This window comes from Fistularia commersonii, chromosome 8 (assembly GCF_037954325.1).
Source record: "Fistularia commersonii isolate RoL2024-O1a breed Wild chromosome 8, RoL_Fcom_v1.0, whole genome shotgun sequence".
In the NCBI taxonomy this organism is placed as follows: Eukaryota; Metazoa; Chordata; class Actinopteri; order Syngnathiformes; family Fistulariidae; genus Fistularia; species Fistularia commersonii.
Genome location: NC_141291.1, coordinates 12787317 through 12814688, shown reverse-complemented (window position 1 = coordinate 12814688; position 27372 = coordinate 12787317). Strand labels below are relative to the sequence as shown.

The 27372-nt window shown below is 39.1% G+C and overlaps 1 protein-coding gene across 1 annotated transcript; it reads left to right on the top strand.

Annotated features, from left to right (window-relative positions):
• Nucleotides 1-259: 259 nt before the first annotated feature.
• On the top strand, nucleotides 260-15379 carry LOC147231989 (cysteine-rich secretory protein LCCL domain-containing 1-like). The gene is made up of 15 exons (XM_086150366.1): nucleotides 260-466; nucleotides 1011-1291; nucleotides 6591-6709; nucleotides 8373-8505; nucleotides 8608-8723; nucleotides 8905-9005; nucleotides 9092-9277; nucleotides 9949-10009; nucleotides 10095-10161; nucleotides 10404-10534; nucleotides 10640-10683; nucleotides 10778-10850; nucleotides 10948-11023; nucleotides 11118-11251; nucleotides 13987-15379. The coding sequence occupies exons 2-15, from the start codon at nucleotides 1031-1033 to the stop codon at nucleotides 14036-14038; spliced, it is 1554 nt and encodes a 517-aa protein (XP_086006492.1). The 5' UTR covers nucleotides 260-466; nucleotides 1011-1030; the 3' UTR covers nucleotides 14039-15379.
• Nucleotides 15380-27372: the final 11993 nt, after the last annotated feature.

The following is a 27372-nucleotide window of genomic DNA, read 5'->3' as shown; positions in this document are numbered from 1 at the left end:
ATGACACCTTACAGACATACACACCACATCCAGAAGAAAATGAAACAACAAAAATAAAAAAACGAAGTCGTAAAAGTAAAAAAAAAATAAACCAAAAATGAATTAACAATAAAGCATATTGCTCTCTCCCAACCCCTGGGTCACAAGCAGCGAGGTACTGGCTGTTTCCAGCCCCTGGCGGGGGCGTGGTCAGGAGCGGCGCTCTTTAGCGCGGCCAAGTTGCGGATAAAATGTCGCGAAGCGATGCCGAAGAGGCTTTGGTGCGAAAATCTCGAACGCAGGAGGATCCACTCTCTCAGCCTGGCTGAAAAAATCATGTCATCTTTCAAATGCCAGCAGTCAGCCTGTCAACCTGAACTTTCCACATCACTTTGAAGAAGGATTTTTTTTTTCGCCCCCAAGTTTTCTCACAGCCGGATCACTTTCAGGATCTCAAGCAACGCACACCGTTCCAATTCATCAAAAGGTAAATTACATAAAGTGTCTACATAAAATCACTCTATATCTATTTTGGTATCAATGAATCTTCACATTTTCCATTAGATTCTATCTATGAGGCAGCATGCATACCAAAAAGTCTGGTAATCTACGTGAACGTGCAGATTTATGGTTGCAGTGCGCGGAGATATTCTGTGCATATGTTGTGTATGAATATGTATGTATATCACTGCATATGTTGGAGCTGAAATGAGATCGGAGATGCAATAATAACACCTCTAAAACTCAGAAATTCAGACCCACCTTCAATTAAAAAGAAAAGTTTGCTTGTAGTCACTCGACTTACTTGATCTATAACACACACTTTCATATTCCAATTTTACAGGTTTTCCATAAGAGCCCCATGATGTTATCCTAGGCTCTGAAAGTGTTTCAGTGCCAGTATATATATTATTACAAGGCATTAATTTCAGTTTTTGTTTGCTGCACCCCTTTTTTTGCCAGCTTGCATTGTACATAATGAAGGGTGTCTTTCTGTGCCCCCTTGGCTCACTTCACACTGCATCTTAAAGGATCATTGGCACTTACCAAGATGAGACGTGTTTCCCCACACTGGATGAGGGGTGTGTCCCTACTACTGCTGCTACAGACTGCCATTTCCATGGTGATGCACCCAAACTCCACCGGCTGGCAGCAGATTCTGGATAAGTATCTGGATGAGGACGGCGACTGGTGGGAGGCCAAGCAGAGGGGAAAGAGGGCTATTACCGACAATGACGCTCAGCTCATCCTGGACCTTCATAATAAGCTCAGAGGGCAGGTTTACCCTCCCGCCTCCAACATGGAGCACATGGTAAGTTGATAGAGGATGAAGTGGGGCACAATTACACTTACTGTTCAATACTCCTTCCGGCTGTTTGTTTGACCACATTCTGAACTTAAGACCATGTAACTGTGCACACACGGGCCAGACCAGCTGGCACTTGTCCCACTTGGCCCGCTTACAAATAGCATGCCAGCATCTAAGCGCCTTCACACATGAACCGTCCCACACGTTTGTCCACGGCCATGTGACCGACTGTTTTGCTAGAGGAGAATTCCTCTCACCTGCCAACGATCACATTACTACTGCCTTTTATATTTTCGAACTCATGCTAAGAGATTTGTTTGACTTTATCCATCGGCCCTCACGTGTATGTACAACGCCGGATCACTTTTCACTGTGCAATTAAAATTACCGAGGCTTGTTTTACCAGCTGCCTCACCCCCCATTGAACACACACACACACAAACCACACACCTTCAGAAAGTCAAGTGCTCCACAGTCGGCCGGCTGGAACGTGTGCAAATACACAACATGTGTTGGCGTTGCTTGACCGCTGTTGCGCAGTGCCACCAACAGCATTAGGAGGCTAAAAATCAATACAGCATGTAGAAGGTAATGAGTTTTTATCGTCCTTTCATCCGACTTAAAAGGGCTACAGAACAAGAGGTAGTATTATTCCATGGCAAAAGCAAATAAACAGTTCCTACTGGGGGCAATTGCTGGACTGCGTAATTGTATAATTACAAGAGTTTGGATCCAGGACTAGTGTGTACGTGTGTGTATACATGTGTGAAAGCGCCAGTCTGCTTGGCAAGGCCTTGGTTGAGGCACACTTTTGTAGAGAAATGCTGAGCCAGCAGCACACTGCTCCTTTCTACTGTCTCCTGTTACAGTTGCCTGTTTTTTTTTTTTTTTTTAACCAAAGGGGCACCCAGGGGTGAAATATGGAGAGGCATGTAACTACAGTATGTGAGGTTGAAGACAGGGAGTAAAAGTTGGCAAGGAGTTGGTAAACAAAAAAAAAAAAGAAGTCTTAAGATGATAAATTGCAAAAGGACAGGGGGAAGGGGTAGAAGGATTAAGACAAGAGCCAATCAGATAATTGAAAAACAGACGAAGTTGAATTAAGGATTCTAAAGGCAGAAAAGATAAGATAACTGAAAGATAGCAGTGACAAACCCTGGATAATTGAAAACTTAAAATGTGATCTATTGATTTTTGAGTTCTGCAGACAGGAGTAATTCTGTGGGCGGGGAAAGATCAGGCTACATTTAATTTGGCTTTCATAGGTTTTCTACGTTCAATTGATGTATGTTAGTCATTTTTCTGTCTGTTTTGAACTGCTGTCACTTTTCAGAAACCTCACAACTTCCATGTAGTGGAAGATTTCATAGTCTTGCTGCTCTGTCGACACACTCAGGCATGCAGATGCAGACCGACTCCCTAACGTCCTTGTGCACATACATAGCCATTTGTCAGTCGGCTGTTATTGTCTCCCATTGTATTAAACCATAACCCAGCTGACCCTCTGTGGTGATCATCACAAAGACCCAAAGATAACATCAGTTCAAATCCCGCTTTCACTCCCACCTCCTCAGTCTCCTTGTGGTCTCTCTCTCTCTCTCTCTCTCCCCCTGTCCCTCTCTCTTATCCCTGTGGCTCCGTTCCCATTCTGTCATTATCCAACACAGAGGCCCTAAAATTCCGTTTGATAAGCGTTCACATTCTGTAGTGATCTACAAAGCTTCAGTAGGGGACAGTGGTTCTCACTTGAATGTTGGCCCACAGATATAAACAGAGAAGTGTCAGCATTTGAAGCACTGTAAGACAAATAGATGGCATCTTGGGAGAAAGACCTCACCTGTTTTGATGTTTAACTTGGCTCTGCTGAGCTGCACTTGGGTCTGGGGGATGGGCCAGCAGGGTCTATGGGGATTAGGTGGGTTTTAAGATAAAACTATAATGACGTTTTTTTTCCTGTTTGGGATGCATCAGAGCCATGCAAGTGTTTATCATTTTAATTATTTGTTGGTTAATGTGGATGTTCCAACTTCAATAAGCTCAATAAGACAATAATTAAAGTCTAGACTAATTTCCCAGGATGCTCAATTATGGTAATGTGGACAAGCCTCTGACTCAAAAAGATGAGGAACAAACAAGGGATTAAAAAAGGGAGAGGAAAAGACTGAATCCTGAATAGTTACCTCAGTGGCTCCTACTTTCTGAAAAGTGATTTCAACAGTGTCTTATTTTTTCCCCACAACATCACCTTAGTAGCTGTTTTTCAAACTTCATCAGAAGCAGTAAGCCAAGTCTTTCCAGCTGTTGGTCATTTTTTAAGCAACACCTCTCTTGGTTAACATCAGAAACCACAATAGGTAATCTTTGTACTCAGCTGGGTGATATTGTGTCTGATCGTAAAGCAAACACGAGAGTATCAGCTACTGTATTAAAGAGATGGGCAGAAATTCTATCTGTCAGGTGAAACAAAGTATGACGTGCCTCAAACTTGCCATACATTCCTATGATCAGCAGGGGGCGACTCCACCAGTCTGAATCTGAAGGGTTAACAGATAACTGGTGCTTAAATATGGCTCACTACTTTCCAAGTGAGTTTGTGGTGACACCCCCTGTTTTCAATTCCATATGACCACCCCATGATTTTTTTGGTTTTTGCCAAATTTAGAGGAAAATAGAAATAAAGCAAGTGGCATGACAGAAGACCTCGACCACAGCTCAGCAATCCAAAACTTTCTGAACTCCGAACGAAAAACAAACAAACAAAAAAAAGAAATCACATTGAATTTAGTAAAAAGAAAATGTGTTAGAAGAAATCACCGGTTCAGCCAAAACGTTTCTCCATTGCAACATTGATTTATTACTTGGCTCATCATTCTAGCAAATATTTCCAGTTGCTGGTTTTTGGGCGAACACCGGCCGGCTGGAAACTTTAAACACATTACACAACATATGCATCAAATCAGAATCTTAGCTTTTACTTTCTCACATAGAAGCAGTGTCTATCTGGCTTTTCTCTGCTGTTTTCTTGCAGAAACAACTGAGTTGCAAATCTGTCATTTAGGATTTAGGCAAACCCTCAACAAACAATCTACTCTACAAATTTCTATTTTTCTCCATTAAACCTGTCGTGTTTATTTTAATACCACTTTTTCCAATGCATGTTTTTTTTCTTCTAACTTTACTTTCCCAGCCTTTTCTAGCCTTTTTTAGTATTTCTCTGCATGCACTATTGATTATGGACCAGAAAAGCCAAATGTGCGAAGGAAGGACATGTGCCCTTATACACTCTGGAATGCAAGCAGAAGGTTCGAAAAAAAAAAAAAAAAAACTGTTGCAAATGAAGTGTTAAGCGAAATAAACAATGCTCTGTGCAAAGCGCTGAAAGACTTTAGCAGAGGTGTTTTTCTTTATGGGCCTCAGCGGAAGTGCAGTGTCAGACTTGAGGGCTAGGCACAGGGAGACTAAGTTATTACAGCCAATGTTACAAAAAGCAGCACAACGATATTGTGTACATTTATTACTTGAAATAAATGAGTGCTGGTTTACTCTTCAAATTAAACAACTGATATTTGAGGGTAGTTAAATTATATGAGGTTGTGGCTTCTTTCTGTTATGGTTTTAGATATTCTTTAAGAACACATAACAAATAATGTCTTCGCAATATAAGACTTTCCTCTTCCTAAAACTGTATTACTAGTTTTGGTCATTGCCTGCTGCCAACGTACAAGAGTCGTGGCCACAGCTAAATGCTTCTGCATCCACAGCCATTTATTAATGGTCAAAATCATAGTGTTGACCCCTCTTAAGTACAGAATGTTCTATGTGCTGTGGTTTGAGAAAATTGAAGGGAAAAATGCCATTGGAATAACTTTCTTCACCATTCTTGTACAACCGAAAATGCCCAGACTTACACTGTTCAGCATCATTAGCTATTATGGAAGCAAAAAACGACTATCAGGATCTGCAGCATGGATACGGCACATTAGTTTGCTTCCTGGAACCAAGTAAGATGATTCTGAACCAATATGTACTTCCTGGCAAACAATTGTCACAACAGTATCGTAGTGCTATTACTATCACTTATCACCGGACCACTGTGTGCAAGACCGAAAAAGGCATCCATTGAGTTAGGGATTTGGCATAAAAGTAAATTATATCAAAGAGTCATGGTGGAAAAAGTGTTCACACTTGTTTTTATGTATATATCCAGAAAGGCCTTACAATGGAATCTGGGCATAGCTAACTTATTGTCCGTGCTTTAAATAAATGTATCCACTCAACAGCTAACAGGATTCCAAGAAAGACCTGAAGAAACTGTTTGGAGTTGAGGGTTAATTTGCAGGGTTGCCAGACATCCTGTTGTTAGTTAGGTGTGTGTTTCTGGAGTAATGCAAAGAACAGCAGTTATTTCTAGTAGGACTAAGACGGTGACAAACGATGGAGGAGGTAGCATTGGATTTGGGGAAGTTATTTTTGGGATGTTTTTGGATGAGATTTGAATTAGAGTAACCTATAACTTCCAGGGCCCAATGTGTGCAATTGGAAAACACGTGACACCTCCAAAATATACTAATCCTTGTCCTCATGCATACAAACACAAATTTTTGAACACACAAGGTGATTTCTTTTAGAACCCTTCTATATGAGGTATCCCGCACAGAAGGTGAAATTAAAGCAATTAAAGGAACATACTGTACCATGTCCTTCAGAGGACCCACAGCTGGTGCTATTTTATGGTAGAATATAGGTCAGCAGAGAGGAAGGACACTCTTTGCATTCCCAGAAAACCCCAGAATGGGAATATGATCCTTTAGTATCACCCCAGATGCAAACGTAGCTGAGAGGGCAATTCAGAGAGAGGCATAGTCTTGCACCCAGAAATCTTACCAGAGCCATATGGAAGGTATTACTTAAGGGAAAAACAGCTTTTGCATTTTTTTTAAATATCACTGCATCTTACAGGGAAACCCATCTGGGGCAAGTCAGCTGAGCAGAAATGAACAAGTCAACCATTTCTTTATGCAGCAGATCAGTGCTGTATGGCACTGCAGCAGCTCCCATTTTTGATGGCACCTGATAAGTTACACTCAATCATTTTGTGTTCTGATAACACCCATGACTTCTGAACAAATAATGTGTTGGCCAATGTCTGCTGTTAATCTCCACCCATTCTATGAATTGACATAATACCTTATGGCTATGTGTCACAATTCAAGTGGTTCTGGATTGCATTGGATTTACAGGTTACGCGTGATGGTACATCAGTCAACCAGTGACTTGTCTTTTCACATCATTTTCCGTGCAGCAATGGGACACAGAGTTGGAGCGTACAGCAGAGGAGTGGGCTGAGACCTGTTTGTGGGAGCATGGTCCTGCAGGGTTACTGCCACAGATTGGGCAGAATCTTGGAGCCCACTGGGGAAGGTGAGTAATAACTTAATATATACTAACCAGCCAATTCATTAAATACACTGGTACAATCTAATGTCAGGGAGAAATTGAAATTTCTGAAAACCATGTCAGTCAGATACGCCCCTCTTTTATTTGTCATGACCAACAGCCTATATCACCAACAGTGAATTCAAAATTGATAAATTACAGATTTCGGTGGTATTGTTATCATAGTCTGCAAATGTTGTGCATTTAAATTCTGCTTTCTATTATTTTACACAAGCCTCTACCTGCTTGGTATACATAAATGGTCATGTAGTGATTTTTTTCGGGGAGGATATATGTCAAAGCATGATTTTGTATATATCAGATCTCAATGCAAATATATTTTTAATGATGTAAACAAGCTATTTATCACTTGTGCAGCTTTTTTAAAAGAAGGTAAAAGGAATGTGGCAGATCTAGAAAGTAATTTAAACTTATGATATCCATGAACCCTTGATTTTGTGCAAATCTATGCTGCCAAGTTGCATTTTGTAAACAAATAAAGACAATTCAAAATAATGTTACCCAGTGTAGTGAATATCTTCAATACAAAAAATGAAATGCTCTGATAGTTGAATATATGGTAGACTAACATAACTTACACAACTGCTATCCAGTCAATATAGGCATACAGACATTATCAAGACTAGTATCTTCCCAGATTTTGTATGATTCTAAGGTTACTGTTAGTGCTGGTATTTGTCATAAACTGTTGAATGATCTCTCAACCTGAATGGATTTTCCTACCAGTTTAGTCAGCTATCTGCAAGCTATAGCTAAGAGATGTCTCTACACTTGCACGGATTCATAAGAATCAACCAAATTATTGAACCAATGTTTATACAAAATCTGGTGTGAAACAACTTTAACGCACACGGTCAGACATTTTTTGCAATTGTGTGAAAGAGACAAGAGACCGAATATTTTTGAAATCACCATACTTAATAGTTTCCAATAAATAACTGAATAAAAGATGTCAAATGAGGCCTATGCTGAGTGAGCCAAGAGTCAGTTGGAGGAATAGCATGTCTGTGGCTGGGTGTGCTCAGCTTCTCTTTCCTGAGTGTGGTGAAGCCAAGACTTTGACGCCAAGGACTGCTGTGTTGCTACTGTTTACTGCATCAGTGGTACTGAAGTCAGTGGCAGTTCTGCCTTATTTGGTGCCAGTGGCCAGATCATGCCAGTAGACAGACTGAATTCATACCAACCCACACCTGCATACCATTAACCCATCACCATGCAATTCATCATACACCCCAAATAAAGACCACACCCACAGGACACATACTGTTTGTTTGAACAATAATAGTGTTGACCACTAGACTGAAAGCAGACGAGTACAGATCCACCCAGTTACATCGCATTTGTACCTCCCTGCATTTTTTTGAAGAACAGTTATATTAGCACTGAGCTGTTGGAAGGGAGACAGAAAGTAAATCGCAAAGTAACTTTTCAAAAGTTGGTTTGAACAACAATCATAAAGACATACGTAAATGGTAACCCTAATGTCATATACCTTCAAATTGTTTTAAAAGACAAGCAGTAAGAGGTGAACAAATTTGATTCAAACTCCAAGATAAACACAGACACAAGGCATTGCTATGTGGAAAATTGTCATCATATTAATAAAAATATTACTCATTCTCTCCAGGTATCGTCCACCCACATTTCATGTGCAGGCCTGGTATGATGAAGTGAAAGACTACTCCTTTCCTTATCCTCAGGAGTGTAACCCTTACTGTCCCTTCCGATGTTCTGGCCCAGTGTGCACACATTATACACAGGTACCTCTTCCTGGATCATGCAGTTGTTAGAGGATACTTGTAGACCAAAGGTATTATACAATTACTGCAATTATATTTTTTAACCGTCTTGTCTTTTTTTAGCTGGTTTGGGCCACTAGCAGTCGGATTGGCTGCGCCGTCAACTTGTGTTATAACATGAATGTGTGGGGCCAAATATGGGCCAAAGCTGTGTATCTTGTCTGCAACTATTCACCAAAGTAAGCACATTTGTTGTACAGTCCTTTCACAAATCCATGGCTTACAATGATTGCATTATTTTGTTTCATTCAATGTGTCAATATGTTTCTTTGCTAAAATTTGAGTTACAATTCACAGTGATTACTGTAGAGAGACATTCTAAGTTTGTGTGAAAGATTTTTTTTCCCTTGACTTCAACAGAGGAAACTGGTTGGGCTATCCACCATACAAGCACGGGGCTCCCTGCTCTGCATGTCCTCCTAGTTATGGAGGACGCTGCAAGGAAAACCTCTGCTACAAAGGTGTGTGTGCTTCAAAGAAGACAGTCAATGAAACACTGAGAAAATATTTGCTTATTATACCCTGGTTTTGTGACTTTTTTTTGAAGATGACAGTTCATATCCTATACAAGAGGAAACAGAAGAAAACAATTTCATAGAGCCAGAGGCCCCCCGTGCTCCACAGAAACCCTGGCCCAGGGTCTCCAAACCGGAGACTGCAAGTCTTCCAGCCCCGACCAAGCCCCCCACAGAGGACCTGCAAAAGAATGAGGTGGTCAACACACAGCAGATGTGTAAGCTGCCATTTAACTGTTTATTCTGGATCTAGTTTCTTCTAGAATTAGGTGGGGTATGATTTGGTTTTAGGGTCGGGGGGTTGCAAGTCACAAGAATTGTATCGGACAAGATCTATAAGGATAAAAACAAAACATAATTTAACAAAATTAGTGAATGGTTGCTTGCTAAACAAGCAACCATTCAATAATGACTACAAAGAATGGGGGGATGGCTTGAATGGAATTATTTTTCTTGGAATTTATCTTAAATTGCCTTGATGTTCTGTTGCCTTTATCTGTCATCTCCCTGACTAACCCTGACAGTTTCTGAAGTGTACTTAATATTGCAAGCAGGGAGAGGAGGTCTATTTTAGCATTATTCCCCTAGTGTGTTTGCTTTTGGCTAGCTGAGCGGGGTGAGAGGGGCTTGCTGTGGTTTTTTATAGTTTCCTCTTTGCAATCCAAGGGGCCTGTACTTGTAAGATGAGACACTTCCTCCTGTATTGCTGACCACCATGAACATTTTTTTGCATGATTTTTGGGAGAAAAAAAAGCTGTCATTACAGTAGCATTTGCTGGTGTCACACAACTAAGGCCCATTGAACTTGCTCATTTGTTGCAGAGCTGCATAATGATGCATGCCCATTTCTGAATGAGCATTTAAAGACTTTTATGCTAATGTGTTCCAGCTCAGCTTGTGACCTGTGACACAAAACTTCGAGATCAGTGTAAAGGAACACCATGTAATAGGTATGACTATGATGAAATTTAGATGTTGAAAAATGACTACAAAGAAAATCATTTTTTTTAAACAATTCTGAATTTTAAACCATAGATATGAATGTCCAGCTGGATGCCTGGATACTACAGGAAAAGTTGTTGGGACGGTATACTATGAAATGGTGAGACAGAAGCTTGTTACATTGGCTCATCAGGAGCTCTTAATCCCATCACGCTTTCATTGTGCACAAAATTGCCATTGTCACACACACATATATATATATATATATATATACATATACATATGTGTGTGTGTGTGTATACAAAGTCGCTGATTAATAAATATATATTTATTATGTCTTTACAAGTTTATATACGTAAATATCTGCCTGTTAATTTTCTGTTAATTTGCTGTTTTTTGTAGCAATCCAGTGTATGCAGAGCTGGTCTACATGCTGGTGTCATTGATAATGATGGAGGATGGATGGATATTACACGGCATGGAAGACAGGACTATTTTATCAAATCTTTCAAGAATGGTATCCAGACATTAGGGTAAGACAGTGATATTTGACTTTTGACGCATGTCATTTAACCTTCGTAATATTACAAATAAAAAAGTGACAATAATGTTATGCTGAACATGTTTTTCCTGGGCAGAAAATATCAAAGCGCTAATTCATTCACAGTCTCCAGAGTAGCAGGTACGTGTATTCACTCGTTGGCCATGCTTAGATAATCAGAGTGCAGCATTTCAAATGAAATGTTTACAAGCCAACATTTATTTTTGCCTTTTAGTAAGAGCAATCACATGTGACACTACAGTTGCACAGCTGTGTCCATACCAAAAACCTGCAAGACACTGCCCAAGGTATGACCTTTATTGGAATGTCTCTGTTAGTAATATTACATTATCTGCTTGTTAATGTAAGCTGAAGTTATTGATTATGTTCCTGTGTTCTTTTTAGATTATATTGCCCCAGAAAGTGCTTAGAGGAAAACCCCAGCATATCCAGAGTAATTGGCACAGGGATATACTCTGATGTAAGTCTATGCTAGTTCAGAGTAGGTGTGTACTGGTGCTTAAACTAAGTCAGGCTTTCACAGATATTACGCTTCTTCTTGTATATTTCTGCAGAAGTCCAGTATTTGCCGAGTGGCGGTCCATGCTGGAGTCATCAGGAACAGTGTAGGGGGTTACATCGATGTGATGCCAGTGGATAAGCGGAAACACTATATCGCCTCATACCAGAACGGCATTGTATCCGAAAGGTATAATGGATCTTTATACTTTATCTAAAATGTAGCCTGAGGGAATGTATTTTTAAAATCAAAAAGTCATTCAAGACTGAATACTAGTGATGCTTTTTTCCCAAATAGTTTGAAAGCAGTGGTAACATAATTTTCTACCCAAGGGAAATCCATAGGCTAAACTCCATGGATAAAGAAAATGTGAATATTAATTGAAAGATACAAAATGACATTGTTAAATGCATTTTTGACTTGTACCATATTTGTTTTTTTGGCTTGCCAATCATTCCCTTCTAGCAAGATAAGGTCAAAAATACGGATTTCTTTCTCAGTGTTTTTGCAACAGGTATAAAACTACTTAATCAATGCATCCTGATGTGACATAATTAGGAAGTTTGGCCAAATAATGTAATTAATGAAAATGTATAAGCGGAATTAATTGTATATAATGAAAACTGGTTCTGTATTCACAGTCCATTTTAGATATTGTTTCGAGATCAAATATTGTAGTATCGTGAAGGAGTAGTAAGAAAACAATGAGGCTAAGGTAGGAAAAAGGTTTTCTACTTTTTTTCCCCCTGTGGAGTTAATCTTTTCAAAGTACAGGGAGTTCATTCAACTGCTCATGTGGTGAACATAGAGGGCTAATTAGTACTCTTCTTGTCATTAATTGCTGGGCAAAAAGAAAGTTGAAGACAACTGAATCCCTCCATCACTTAGATTTTTTTTGTGAGTCCTAGATGTCAGTATTGAAACAAAGGCTTTAACTAGTAACAAAAGAAAAACAAGAACGTATGAGTTCAATTAGCAGAATCCTTCAATCATTTTATACAGAGGCGATTAAGTGACATTTTAGGCCACTATATGAGGTTGTCAGCGCTTAAGTAGTTACAGATAAAGAGTGGAATCATATTCTTTGTTTAAAAAATGCCAGTTAAATTAGTTAGTGCTCTCTAATTTTGCACAGGTATAAATCAATTTATATTAAATTCATATTGCATATAATAGAATTTTTTTTTTTTTTACCACAGGATTGGTAAGTTGAGCGAAAATTCCATAGCAAATAACTCACCATATTGTGAAAGTGTTCATTTGCACAGTGTAAGAAAACTACTGGTTTTTGAAAACCACTGACATAATTCCCCTGATATGGTGTACTTTGCTATTTCTCCCCTGTATTAATTCCTGATGGAGGGTGTTTAGGAAAATGAGAACTCTGTCACACAAAAACCACAGTAGTGACCAAAGTGACATTGATCTATTTCTATCACAAAACCAGACAGGAAGAAATGGATCAGTAATTTTGAAAAGTGGGTCACAAGCAGGATGGCTTCTTTCCACCATGCAGTGGAGACAGAAGTAGCCTTGGGAGGGCTTAATCTGATGGCTTCCTTCACAGTTTATATTACTGAGATACTAATTCACATGTGACTAAAATGATCACATTAAATCCATTTGGAGAACATCTAGCAGGTTCAGACAAACCCCAAAATGAATAACAAAAGGAAAGTGCTATAAGTAGAATATGGTACTACTAAAATATTGATGGACATGTTATCATGAAAAATCTAATTGGCAGTTAATCAGAGCTCCCACTCAGAGACCATGGCAAATTTAGGGCCAGGAGCAGCCGATCAACTTTTCAAGATTTACATTGTCTGCATATATAACTTTCCCATGTGTGTCTTGAACAGAAGGGGTGAGAGATTTTTTTTTTTCCCCCAAGTGAACACAGAGACATCGTCGGGTTATATGGAGGCAGCTGGAATGTTAAGAAGCTTAAAATGCAAAAGAGACTCACCCGGTTCATATACTGCAATTCAAATCTGTAAAACTTTCTTTCATTATCCATAATTAGACCTCCTCTGCATTGAAAAGACCAAGTAACTTCAACATTTTGAGCATGGCTGCATGAAATTAATGTAGTGAGCCAGGCTATTTGTGTCAGCTTCGGTATTACTTGGGAAAAGACTAGCAAGCCAAGCACAGACCAACTCTGTCATCACAATCATAATTCCTCAAAATTCTTGAGGTCACGAGTCCTTAGTGACTGAAAGAGGAAAATTAACTAACAAAGGAAGGAATTTGTGATTGTCTCAGAAAAGATTTTGCTGACGCTAATAAAATGAGAGCATGTCTCGGATCCATGCTGTGCCAGTATTCAGTGGTATTAAGGCTACAGTTTAGTACCAGGCTGTTTGAAGCTAAAGTGGCCCACATAATGTGTAGTCTGTTCTTGTTATTAGAGATATTAAATTACACGAACTTTGGATTATCCACAAAATAACATGTTAATATGATTGGTGAAGTGGACAGAGATGCACAGGCTCATTTACTGAATGGCCTTCCCCTTCTTTTTCTGTCCTCTTTCCCCTTTCTTTTCTCTGGCGACAGAATTTATCTGAGTATGCCAAGATGCCTGACGTCTTTTATAATCTTCCCATCATCTATCCGTCTCTTTTAATTCTGCAACATGTCTGTCTCTGCGAGATTAACACATGAAGTCCCCGGTGCTTGTATAGTTATGGTAGTTTATCTATTTTCTCAGGGAGACTCAAGTTCTATCTGTTTGTGTCCTATCTGTCATCAACGTGTCAGACAACACACTGACGTGGATTTTTCACAGTAAAACCTGAAATGTATCTGTTTGTGCATGTCTGTCATCTACATCCTTCTGAAAAGCACCAGGGGACTTTGTGTATTTGACAGAAGCCGTGACCACACTGACTCTTCCCCCCTTTTCTCTTGTCCTGCAGTCTTCAAAATCCACCTGGAGGGAAGGCGTTCCGGGTGTTCGCCGTGATTTGAGTGACCCAACACAAAGTGCATTTGAGCTGTTGAATGGGTGGTAATCAGAACCAGTTGCCAAACATGGTGACTGAAATGTTTCTGCCTTTGCTCCACATCAGGGGTTAGAGGTCATCTCCATGACAGCATAAACTGAGCAACAAAACCTTGACACATAGATGACAAGAAGCTGTCTGGACCCACCCACATTGGATTTTTCCTCTATTTTTCTTTCATCTCTCACGGGAAATTTGTGAACTGTAAATATCTTTTGAAAGGTTTGCTAATGCTTTATTTTGTACAAGTTTGTCTGTCAATAATATTTCAATTGTCGATTCTCTGCTATCATCTTGCCTTATCATCAAAGAGCTCATGAGATTGTAAGTCTAATGATATAATGTTTTGGTGACGCTTCAAGAGAAATGTCATTTTTGTAATATTTGGCACATTTTCACTGGTGCCCTCCAGAAAGTCTGTGTCATTTTTCCATTTGTCAATAATTTGGAATACTTTTTTAAGCATTTATTTTTATATGAATATGCTTATTGTATAGCATTGATTTTAGAAGATGCTGCTGACCCTACTTTCTATTGTTATTCTAATTGAAAGAGTTGTGTTTTTATTGCTGTTTTGATTTTTTTTTTTTTTAATGTATTTCAGTGAAAACTCCCTGCAGGCGGGAAGTATACTCATATCTGAGTTGTCAATCTCTTAAAAACCCAAAGTGTAGGACTGACTTCTGTTCAGATTTCTGAACCAGACGCTGTTTGTGATTGTATGTAAAACAGATTTACATAGGCCATCATTCCATTTGTATTTTTGCAGTATCCTGTAATCTATTGCATATTTTCTTTCCGCTCTTAGCTTTCTTTGAAGATACAGTCATTAGAGAGTAATTCAGTCTTTCTAAATTCTGTCATATATATATATTTTTTTTCCTACCTCAGGTTATTAGGAATTGTTCAATTTGCAATATTATAACTTTAGTCACCTACATTTATGGCCAGGTGTTTGCTTGAGTCAGACTCAGTTTGATATTTTAAATGTGTTATACCTTTTGAATTCACACTCTATTCAATGGTAACCTCGTTCTGTTGCTATAATGGTAAAATCTTGCATTTAAAGGTACCTTTCACAACTGTATTGTGTAAATATCTTAGAATTATATCTGACTGTTAGCTCTTTCACCAAAATTCCATCAAATGTACATCTTTTTCAGAAATACTCAAATGTGTCTGTTAAAATAATGTTGGTATTAGATTTTCTATTTTAAAAATACAATGCCTGCCATGATTTGGGACAAATTGCACAATTATTCCCCCCCAAAGAAGATTTCTTACGAGTAAAATGGTCATAACTCAGACTCGTTTTTATTGGTATTCATTAATTCCACTCTCATTTAGCACAGTGCCTTAGACTCACTGTTAGCTTTGTCACAGGTATTGTACATCTGGGATAAGATTCAAGAGAAACAGTATTTCTAAATCACATGCTTGACAGAAAATGGTCTCCTGATAGTCTACAACTGAACAAGAAACATACAAATGCCATAAAATGAATATACTTTGGAAGTCAAGCATGCTGTTTTCTCAGACAGCTATCAGTGGTCCTTGAACATTTCATCTGATATGGGTCATAACGTCCTCATATTTAAAAGTGACAATCCCTGCTAAAATCTTATTGCCAATGAGTCATGTCACATTTGCTCCAAGCCAGTGGATTCACTTGCGAAGCCAAAACGCCTAATCTCAGAGTACCTCAGGGAGTCAGTGGACCATATTTTTTTTTTTTGGGGGGGGGGCTGCCTCACAACTGAGCCAAAACCTCTCAAGCTGCTGTGCTGGTCTCTGCTGCCTGCCCTCACCACAAAACTCCCAATATCCATACTGGTTTCTGATTCAATTCAGACCAAAGACATCTTCATTTTTAAATATGACAGCTTTATTCCCAAGGTAAGTCACCAGGGACCACAGTCGTCACTCTTCATTTGGGCCTGAGCAGCTGTAGTGACCAAATGACCAATCTATAATTGATTACACCAGTTATGACAGTGTTGTGATGCAGGGGGGCTCCAATAAATTGTAACTCTTCATGCTAGTCTTTATTATTCCACAGACAGGAAGTAGTAAATCTTAAATAATGGTTTCAGCTTCTAGCCTTTTAACACCAATGTCTTTTTATTAATTTGCGAAGAGTACTTTCCATGTGTCCACAAAATGTTCACACGTAGGAGGTGTAGATTCAGATATTTGCATCAACAAATAGATTAGGGGAGGTACATGCTGCTGTTCCCCACCCTTCCAAATATAGATTTAAACCAACAAATACAATTAGTTTTAGGAGTGTTGGCTCTTTCTACTGACTGCTAAATTAACACTGATGTCTACGTACATGTGTACATTAATTTATAATCTTGTCATGTTTAGTTTAGATCCAGTTCCTTGTGTTTAGCTTTGCAGGAAAAATAGCTGCAAAGTGATTGATAGGCTGTCCATGTGCATCCAGGTCCAGGGAGAAAAAAAGAGGCATACATCAGACACATGTCAAAATTCCCAGATGACTGTGGTGATAGGTAGCGTTGATAGACTCCAGAGAATGAAAAGGCAGGAAGAAGAGAGGGAAAGTGAAAGTGCGAAATGAGGGGCAGTGGAATGGATAGAAAGGGAAGGGATGACAGGGAAATAGCAGTTCCTTGTCATTTCCATCACAAGTCCACAAAGGCAACAGAATCAAAGTAAGAAAGTTTGCATTGGCACGTTTAGAGAATTGTTTTAATGTAGTATAAAAAAAACAGTGTCTTCTAATTACTGGAGAAGAGGTGCATCACATCAGTTAAAAGTTGTGTCCTCATCTTTGAACAACCACATATACAAGGGTGCGGGAATGCCCTGAAGACAGATGGGATGAAAGACATACCTGCAGCTAGCAGGACCGGCATGGTGCCACCAGTGTTTTGAAATTGCCGTCTAAAATAAGGAAAGCCATTAATAACCATCTCACTGTGCTTTGCTCAGCTGCAGTCTGGTGCTTCTTGCAGAGCTAAATGTGGCAAAGTATGGCAGCAGACTGGATGACTGTGTCAAAGAGACTATATACAGTATGTACCTTGGGAGGAAAAAAAGGGGGGGGGGGCAGGCAGACAGGGTTTATAACCTATGTAGTTTTGCAGTTGTGTGCAGTTTATATGTGCACAAATGCTTCATGTTTGGGTTAAATAGTACTGCTTGGATTGGATGCTATTCCTTGGTTTCTCCCCTGTTTGTTCTTGTGCTAAGTCTATGCTGTCCATCCTACTATGGGTGGATGGCAATGAGATAGATGCGATGCATCCAGTGAAGCCATCAGCACCTTGGTGAAAAGCCATGGTTGCCAGTGGTCATGACTGTGTTCCTTCTTAACAAACCTTTACTTTGGCAGGTGAGCAAAATATAAAGTTTGAGAGAGAGGGTTTTTTTTTTCACGTTGTGATCCAAAAATATTAAATGTTCATAGTCACACTGTGAATATGTTTTTGCAAAAAATGAGTGGGTATTTATTGGAGAAAAAATAACATTTTAGTGAGTGGAATGATGACTCATGTAATTATTGAGTTATTTTAGGCCATTATGTTTTCAATACAAACCTCTGACAAATATAGACATGAGATTTATAATTATCATTCGTGGCCAACTGCATTTACCAGCCCACTCAGGTACTGAAACTTGAAATGTGACATTTGCTCCTCTCGATTCACTACCATATTCTGTACAGTTAGAGAATATCTCGAGAAATCCTGGCACCGAAATTAATATTAGTATCAAAACACATGGGGTCTTAGGAAACTTGAGTATTTGTTGAAATATATTTGTATTTTCTCATTATTCTGCTCAAAAATGCATTCCTTTGACACAGGGTCTTTAAATGTGTGAAGTATTGAAGACTTTTTCATAATGCAGAAAAATGTATGCCATTTCTTTGGTTTCTTACCAGACAGCAATAATGAAATATGACCTAATACTGTCAAAATGAAGGTGAATTTCATGTGAATGATGACGGCTTGCCAGTATAATCTATAATTTGAGTGTTGCATGGAGCACACTGGCTTTTGGGATAAAACAGCAGCAATATGAGAGTGCTGAGGCTGCAACAGCCATGCTTTGTCTGATCCGCGCTGTCAGGATGATCGGAATAGTCAAAAAGCCTTGTATATGATGCTTCAAAACTTGGAAAAAATTAAACATTATCAAAAGCGGTTTCTTTTGTGTATGTGTTTGTCATTGTAGTCACTGTCACAGAAATTACAAATCAAAACCGGGCAGGTTTATCTCTGCAAAACGCATAAAAATGCAAGACATCTCATACACGTACAGTGATGAGCGTATTGTATACTAAAATTGCTCCTACACAGTGTGTATTTTATGTCTTTTGCAGAGCGATATTCTCTTTTCTGCATATTTGACAGTTCTTTGCTACTTTATTTGAATGGAAACGAATTTTGACAGTGCAATCCCCCCCAATTCAGTTTATTTTTCAAGTGGAACAAAAGGTACAGTAATGAATTAAACCTGCTTCATTTTTTACAACCTCGGGATTTTGGCGTATTTATTCAAATGTCATTTCACTTTGAATTTGGCAACTGACTATGCCAGTGAAACAATATTGCCAGTGCGCTGTTAACATTTTCTGGTAGCTACAGGTTTTTTTTTGTTTTGTTTTGTTTTTTTATTGCCCTTCTTGACACTAATAATTTATTAATTTCTTTTGTGAAAATTCAAATTGCAAAACAATCAATCAGGACTGTCAGTTATTGAATGTATTTCCACGTTTAATCTCTAAACTGAACATTGATTGCTGCATGCAAAATGCATTTCTTTTCGAATGAAAGAGCCAAAACTCTTCCATAGATATGGGCTACATGAAAAAGCCCATCTAAAACAAGCACTCTTGAATATAGGTAGTTATGCTTGCATTTTCTTACCAGGGAAGTCTGGCTGCCACCCAGACTCCTTTTGCTATTACAACTTCTCAAAATGAACAAGTCATCATCATCTGGACAATGAATTCATATCATTCCTTTGGATAATTGGAAACCAAAAAACCTCAGCCAACTAAAATTCGGTTTATTGAAGCATCCCTGGATGCGTCAGAGGGTTGCTTCGTAGAAACTATCCCCAATGTTTTTCTAAAAGACAGCTGTCTAAACAGGCAGAGGTTTCCTGTTTATCCTCCAGCTGTGGGTCATCTTGGATTGTGTTAATAATAACAATAACAACCATACTATTGCTATTTTACACCCATCTTAACACACAAAGCTATGGATAATAGAGGAAATGGAACGAGTTTCAAATGAAACCTTATCCAAACACGAGATCAACAATGTTTACTGCAAACACTTGTTTGCCAGTGACTGAAAACCTAAATGTTGAGAGAGAACGAGAACTTGGTATAAGAGGTTTGAAAAACAAAAAGTAATAGTCGAAGGAGCTGTAAACACAATTAAGTATCGTTGCTAAATACTATGGGCCTGCATGGCAGACGGGCACAGACAGCCCTTTTAAGTCAGTCATAATATGAGAAAAGGGAAGTGGGAGAGGTTTGGGACAGGGCCTCGGGAGCCTAGTTTAGTGAAAGACATGCACAAATAGAATATTAAAAAATAAAAAATAAAAAAAGTAAAAGTCTGTTTGTACTCAAGCATTTTGAAGGATCCCATTTGTTGCTGCTTCAAATATCTATTCAATAGGCTCATGATGATTTTATGGAGGCAAATACATATATCAACATTATGGTACAAAAGTGTACAGCCATATTTATTCTAGGATCATGGACTGGGAGCACAGAGTGCATAATCTGAGCGCTTCGGCGAATCAGGTGCCGGCAATGGTCTGCAGAATCATGGACGAGGCTGCTCCTGGAATCTGACGTCACCACTGACGTTTCATGTATTTACAGAGGAGGTTTGATTTCCACTCGTTTTCCATGCTCACACATGAGCTGTTGAGAAGCAGGCGTTCGGAGTCAAAGAGTACCTTTGTCCCAACCTGGATGGTGAGCAGCGGAGTCATATGCTTCTGCCAATCCCAAAGAAAGCCCACAAGCCACAACCATTGAGAAAAGCACAAGCATTACCTGTTTTATATTAAATTTGTCAGATTAAATAAGGAAGCCAATAACACGCACCACTCAAGTGGTGTGTTTGAAATTGGTAAAATGCTATCTCAGGAAGCAGCTTCTCACTGCCATGAAGCATCAAGGTTAACTCAGATGTGATTGAGTGGCTTTGTCCTTTCAACTGACATGCCGGAGAACGTCATTTTTGATGTTAATACTTCATCATTGTATTTTATTATTACTCTTAATGGACCACAGGAAATGTACTAATAGTTACAAATACACCTGATACACACTATATGACCAAAAGTATTCGCTCACCCGACTTGACTCGCATATGAACTTAAGTGACATCTAATTCCTAATCCATAGGGTTCAATATGACTTTGGTTCACCCTTTGCAGCTATAACAGTTTCAGCTCTTCTAGGGAGGCTGTCCACAAGGTTTAGGAGTGTGTTTTGACCATTCTTCTGGAAGCACATTTGTGATGTCACACACTGAAGTTGCACTAGACAGCCTGGCTCTCAGTCTCCACTCTAATTCATCCCAAAGGTGTTCTATTGGGTTGAGGTCAGCACATTGTGCAGACCAGTCAACTTCATCCACACCAGACTCTGTCATCCATGTCTTTATGGACCTTGCTTTGTGCACAGTCATGTTGGAAAAAGAAGGGACCAGCTCAAAACTGTTCTCTCAAAGTTGGGGGTATGAAATTGTCCAAAATGTCTTGGTATGTTGAAGCTTTCGGAGTTCCTTTCACTGGAACTAAGGGGCCAAGCCCAGCTCCTGAAAGACCCTGCTCCGTCAGTTTACGTGGCCAACCACTTTGTGGCTGAGTTGCTGTCGTTCCCAAACACCTTATGATGCTGACAGTTGACTGTGGAATATTCAGGAGCGAGGAACTTTCATCACTGGATTTGTTGCACAGGTGTCATCCTATCACAGTTCCATACTGGAATTCACTGAACTCCTGAGAGTGACCTATTCTTTCATAAATGTTTGTAAAAAAAACAGTCTGCATGCCTAGGTGCTTGATTTTATACATCTGTGGCCATGGGAGTGATTGGAACACCTGATTCCAATTATTTGGATAGGTGAGTGAATACTTTTGGACATATGGTGTATTTGTAAAGAATCTCTTAAATGAGAAGCATGTTATGGACACTAATACAGAGCTTTGAAGGACCAGACTCTGAGTGGAAAGACAGATGAAAATATCCTGGCTAAGTGTTTTGAATTTTTTTTATTTATCATAACACCTGAATTACATTTCAAGCTAAAACGACAACATTTTTAGAGTGTAATTAGCGCTGCCATTTATATAGCTTGAGACAGCCGAGGCACTTGATTAATGGAAATATCAAATCAATCTGGTATCACTCAAGTACCACTACAATGACCAAAATATATTATAGTCAAAATAAAACAGCAGTTGCCTAGATCCAGTGTTTTCAGACAATAGTTCACCATGAGCAAATTTATCTGGAATAACAATATAATTTATTGCAGATGTTTGACAACCTTCGAGGGTGCTATACCAGAGCCACATTATCCGGGTGCTGCGATTTTAGTGTCTTTGAAAACGTTGTCATTGAAACAACATAACGTCAAAACGGTCTGCATAATAACATTGGGGCAATCTATGTTACCAGTACCTGCTGAACTCTTTGCATGGAAGACTTTCTTTTAGATACCTATTTCTAAATCTCTCTGCCCCATACACACACCTTGAAGGTATGGCAGGTGAGTAGAGATCAAGAAATCATCCCTGTATTATTCCTGTATCGTTTCTACTGCCCACATAATTATACTTGAAGTGTGAGTCTGAAGATGTTAGGCAAAGGAGGCGTGAAGAAAATCAATCAGTGCTTGCCAGATGGGGTTTAAAGCTCTTCTGGGAAGTTTTATAATCAAAGACGTTAACTTGAGGAATGGATACCCAAATTAAGCTCAACAATAACTACAATTTGTGACTCTAAAAGGCAAAATCACTACATCTGCATTTTTATTATAAGCCATGAAGTCTTAAACACAATTTGGTCATTCCACAAGCATTAAAAATTTAAAAGCAATGGGATCTGCACCAGTACAGGTCAAAGGATTGAATTATATCAACCTTGTTTTGAGACAAAACATGTTTTATTTATTACAATGTTACCCACAATCTACATGTGCACTACCAACAACTGTGATCGGTGGAGCTTACCTACAAGCAATGTCTAGTATCTTGGCTGCTGGCGGTGAAATTTGATAGTTTGTGTTGTCAGAGTGAAATAGGTACGAATTGAAAATGTGATTCACATTGTTTTAGAGGTGAGTAGCTCTGCCGCTCTTAAAGCAGTCATGCACACCTTTCTTCCATCAACGATCACTTTTGAAAATAATTTTGGGTGGTAAGAGATGCAATGGATGCTGGGTCTTTTCTTTTGTAGGCCATGTACATTTAGCTCACTGAAAACTTGTGATACTTACTGAACACAAAAATTCTGAGCTACAGAAGTATAACTATAAAGACTATAAATCATCTACAAATGAAATGAGTAGTATTTACATCCTAAGAGACTTCTCTGAAGACAACACATCTATGAAGAGATGCAACTTTTCCCCATACAGAAAAGTAATTCACTGCTGTTACCTTGAAAATACATTATTCATTCATTCACTCATTAGCTATACTGCTTATTCTGCAGTCAGGGTTGCAGGAGCACTGCAGCTAATTCTGGCTTTTGTTCTGTGAGAGGTGGGATTCATCTCATGTTTGTCAATCACAGGGCCACACATACAGAAATACAACTAGTCACTGTCTCGTTCACATGGGATCATTCGCACGTCTGGTCAATTCACCTAATGTTTCTAGACTGTGGGGGGAGCAGGAGAAACCAGAGGAAAACCCGTGAGGACACAGGGAGAACATGAAAATTCTACCCAGGAAGCCCCCAAATAGGAAACAAACAAGAAACCTTTTTGCCAGTAAGCAGTAGCACTATCCACTGCACCATCACACTGCCAATATTTTGTTAATGGACAGCCAAATCTTTGTTGGTGCTCAGTAACCTCTCAATCTCCAGTGGACTTTTAGAGGTGGTACCCAGCTTTGTCTTAGTGGCATTCGAATAGAAAGAACACCCTCTGACGCCAATTAAAAACTGATAGCTGATTTGGATCAGGTGATTTTTTTTGGCTTGGGCATTAATCCTGTGGTCTCGACGCCAGAGTGCTCACCTGGAGCATAACTGCCAAGGAGGCTTCTGACTGGATTATCTTACCATATTACTATTATCTACAGTATATTAATCTAGCTAATCGCCAAAGCCTGTCATCTATAAATCAGAATGCAAAGATTACTTGCTAATCCTTGGGTGTGGCTTCCTCCACTCAAATGTCGAGAGATGTCTACTTAGTTTACCTTGACCAAAGATTTTACCTGCCTCTTAAAGGGAAACAAAACTGGCACAATTGGGCTTGATACACAAAGACATTATTCAAATTGTAAATAACTTGGATCTAAAATCAACATCTTGACCTCAAATTCTACTCTTGGTTTGGAATGCTTTGGATTAAAAACAACAATGTCTTTTGCAGCTCATATGTTGCTCTCATTCAGTACCTCACACGAGTATACAGCAAGTATAATGGTCTAGTTATCACACTAAAGAAACATGAGGACATTTAAAAGCCACTTCAAATAATTACCTCTTACGCTGCAGACAATATTGCCCTCTACAGGGCATAACTATTAGTCACGCTTGTCGGTCTCAGATTCTTTTTTTTATTCCCCTTTTTGATGAGGAGAGCTTGCGATTATTCAGAGACAAAGCATTTGATGAATGAATAATTAAGCAGTTTTTACAGAGAAAGGGGAACCTAATGAAGCGAGAAAAAACTCTTGCAACCCCTAAACCTTGGCTTGAAATATGAATGGTGTTGTAATACTACATAAAAGAATCTAATATCTAACATCTGACAAAATGCTGATGTCAAACTCAAAGATTGTGAAGGCTATTGAATAAAAGAATTACTTCAAAAGACTTGGCTTGAATTAATTTAACAAAAGTGAAAATGAACTTATGTGCATTTATCATCTTCATCGTGTGAAGATGAATAAAAATGTCACATGAGTGGTCCATTCAGTGACCAAGGATCAGTCACTTCTTCAAATAAAAAGACGTTTATATATTCCATCGCTTGGGTCCAAATGAGCTGTGTGGTACAAAAAAATAGGTGGAACAGAAAAACAGGCATCCCATCATTCTTATGGGACGGGGTAACAGCACCTATTTACTCGTCTTCACAGAGGAGATGAATGTGTTGAACTGTGGATTCAGCCTCCCCCAGCTGTTTCTATGAGAAACGCTACAGCAGCAGCACCAATTCTTGAGAGATCCAGCCCAGAGTTCAACTCCACAGTGACGTGAGATGGACTGCAATTTAAAACATAAAGACTTGGTCATACCACCAGAGGTACAACAATTCCTTTCTTTTTTACATTCGTTACATCTCTATCTCTAAACCTTCTTTGCAACTTCAGCAATAACATTATTTCGTTGCTTGACTCATTTATGGCTAAAAAAATATTTGTGAATGCACATCTAAAAGGGACGACCATTGAAGGTGTATCAGGTAAAATGACTTTCCGAATTAATTGGCCCAACCGAACATTCACCTCCAAATTAAATCTTATCCTCAGCTCTCCTGATATTTTTTTGGTTCATTTTGTAGTGTGAGAAATACTTGTAATAGGCTTATAAGCTCAACTAGAAGACTCTCCTTATCTGTAATTGCAAGTAGTATAAAGGACCTTCTCAAATTGCCCACCCTTATGATTCAACCTCTGTAGAAGGACAGAAAGGCCCTCAAACCACATTAACTCTCTGTTATGGAGTAAATCACAAACATGTCATGACCAGATCCTTTGGGACCTCATACAACCTTAACTGTCCTATACTGCGCAACTAACCAATGTCCTCCTTGCCTGCCAAGGACCTGCTAATGCCAGAGTAGCCCACATTTCTTATTCTGAGAAAAATGAGGATTTCTTTTTTCCTCTCCACATGAGCTTTTCTCCTCCAGGCATTGACATTTAATCAAACCCAAATCCCATTGTGCCTATTAACATATCAGGCTGATATGGGTTGCTGTAAAATGCTTGCGTACAGGAACCCAGAGCAGAACATTACCATAACTCTGCCTGTGTGATCTCTTTTTCTCTCCTCCACCCACATGTAAACTGCTTACCTGGCAAATTACTAAGCTTGGAGATGCATCTTTCTCTTGCACCCTCTCCTCCTTCCATTTATTCTCCCAGCTTATCTCTTTAGTGTTTTAATTATTTAGCTGTTTAAGCTGAGCATTTGCACAGTAGCACTCAGACAATGTAAACCTTCATTGAAAACGCAATTTCGATACTTTCCTCAAACCTTCAATCGATCTTCACTTCAGGTATAACTGAAGGTAAAAAATGAAAAGCCAGGTCAGTTTTACAGAAGGCTCAGTGCTTTCTGGTATTACTCTTTAAAAGGGTGAATGTATGATGTATTTGATGGGGAAAATAGCAATTGTTTTAAATGTAGCCCCTGATAGGTTGCAAAACTGGACAAGACTTCACGTACACAGCCAAGCGGGCATTGGATATTTTACTTATGACCTTGCCAAAGGTCTCACTGCTCTTGATTTAGACTCTCCACATCTGACCTTGTTGGCAGCCAGTCATGTATGTCAAGGCCATATGTTGGCCTGTACGCCTGGCTTCCACAGAGCTTTACATTGTCTGCTCACCTGATCTGCAGAATCCTCACTGGATTTTGGTGTATGAAAAAGGCTGGCAGTTACTAAAACCAAAGCAAGTCGGACGCTGCCAACCCTCACAAGAACAATGTTTAATGCAATGAAGACCCATTGCTACCGTCAACATTATTTTCTTAGACAGAGGATGAGGAGAATGGAACGGGGCCATTGTGAAGAGGGGATTTTGGAAAAAAAAGACAGCTGAGACGAGTCTGAAATTTGAGGACACTTCCAGAGAGATATGAAGAGTATCAAAGACAAGATGTTTGTTTGAAGTATGGCAACTTGCTGCTTTGTGCCCCAGTGAATATAGTACACACATACACACACACGCATGCATGCATGAGAACACACATTAAGTTTTACCTCTGTACCCAAACACTGACACATAGCAGAATGGCTGCTCTGAAAGCAGTATCAGCGTGTGCGGCACTGAGCAAAACCCCTGAAAAGAGAGAAAAAAAATAAAAAAATGATAAAAAAAACCTTGTAAATAAATAAATTTCAATAAGGAATAGGATAACTGTGCAGTGTTACAAATGACATGATGTGCCAGAGCATTTGTGTCCTCTTTTCCACAGGGGAAACGGTTTTCCAGTATTAACATAATTCTATTGTGCAGGGAAACATGTTTATGGACTGTACATATGACAATAAATACTTTGAATCCTTGAACTAACCTGCAAAAATCTGTAATTTCGAATTGGAGTGTGTGAAACAAGAGGATCTCGTGACACCATACATCAGCTGTCTGCTGTCTAAAATGAAGGATTTCATTGTCTGCGGTCGATACAAGCTGTTCAGTAGTGGTTATGTGCTTTGTGGAGGATGGTTTTGTTACAATTTATTTGATCATTTAATAGCCCACTAGACTATTCACTTTTAATATTCAACAAATCAAACCACATCACTTTCAAGTGGCCAAATCATGGAAAGCACATTGCTCATGTTGGCAATCTAGCCCTGTATGTCATTCTTCAAAGACTAGTGAAAAATAAAGGAAATCTGTTCATATTCAGAGAGTTGATAACCAAAATGATACAGCATGTGCAAAATGTGTAACATTTGCTTGCGGTCTCTGCTGCTAAATATAGTGACTGAGAATATCTTAACTGGCTACCTGTTGAGAAGACAGCAAGTGCACTGAGGCTACAATTCCAGTCATAGGCCAATTGCAATTGCATTGACCCACATATTTGTTGTGGGAAGTTGCCATTGTTTCAGGAATGTGTTTAGATAAAACAAAAGCAAAGCTTTAAATAACCTTTTTTTGGTTTCATTTGTGAACTTTACAGAAGCCATGGCAACTACTCAATGAAAGTGATGACACTATTATCAGGGAACGTTGTTGTCGTGTCATTCATGTAAAATAGATGTGTTGTCGCTCTGTTTATATCAATATATAACTTACTCTCTGTTATCCGTTCTATGCAGTCCTTAAGAGATCTGTTTTTATACCACTGTATTTTGATGTTAAATT

Excerpts from the sequence above, each read along its gene's own strand:
- LOC147231989 (XM_086150366.1), top strand. The coding sequence starts at position 1,031 with ATGAGACGTGTTTCCCCACACTGGATGAGGGGTGTGTCCCTACTACTG. Across the intron at positions 6,710-8,372 it reads CTTGGAGCCCACTGGGGAAG|GTATCGTCCACCCACATTTC; the intron begins GTGAGTAATAAC and ends CATTCTCTCCAG. Across the intron at positions 11,252-13,986 it reads AACGGCATTGTATCCGAAAG|TCTTCAAAATCCACCTGGAG; the intron begins GTATAATGGATC and ends CTTGTCCTGCAG.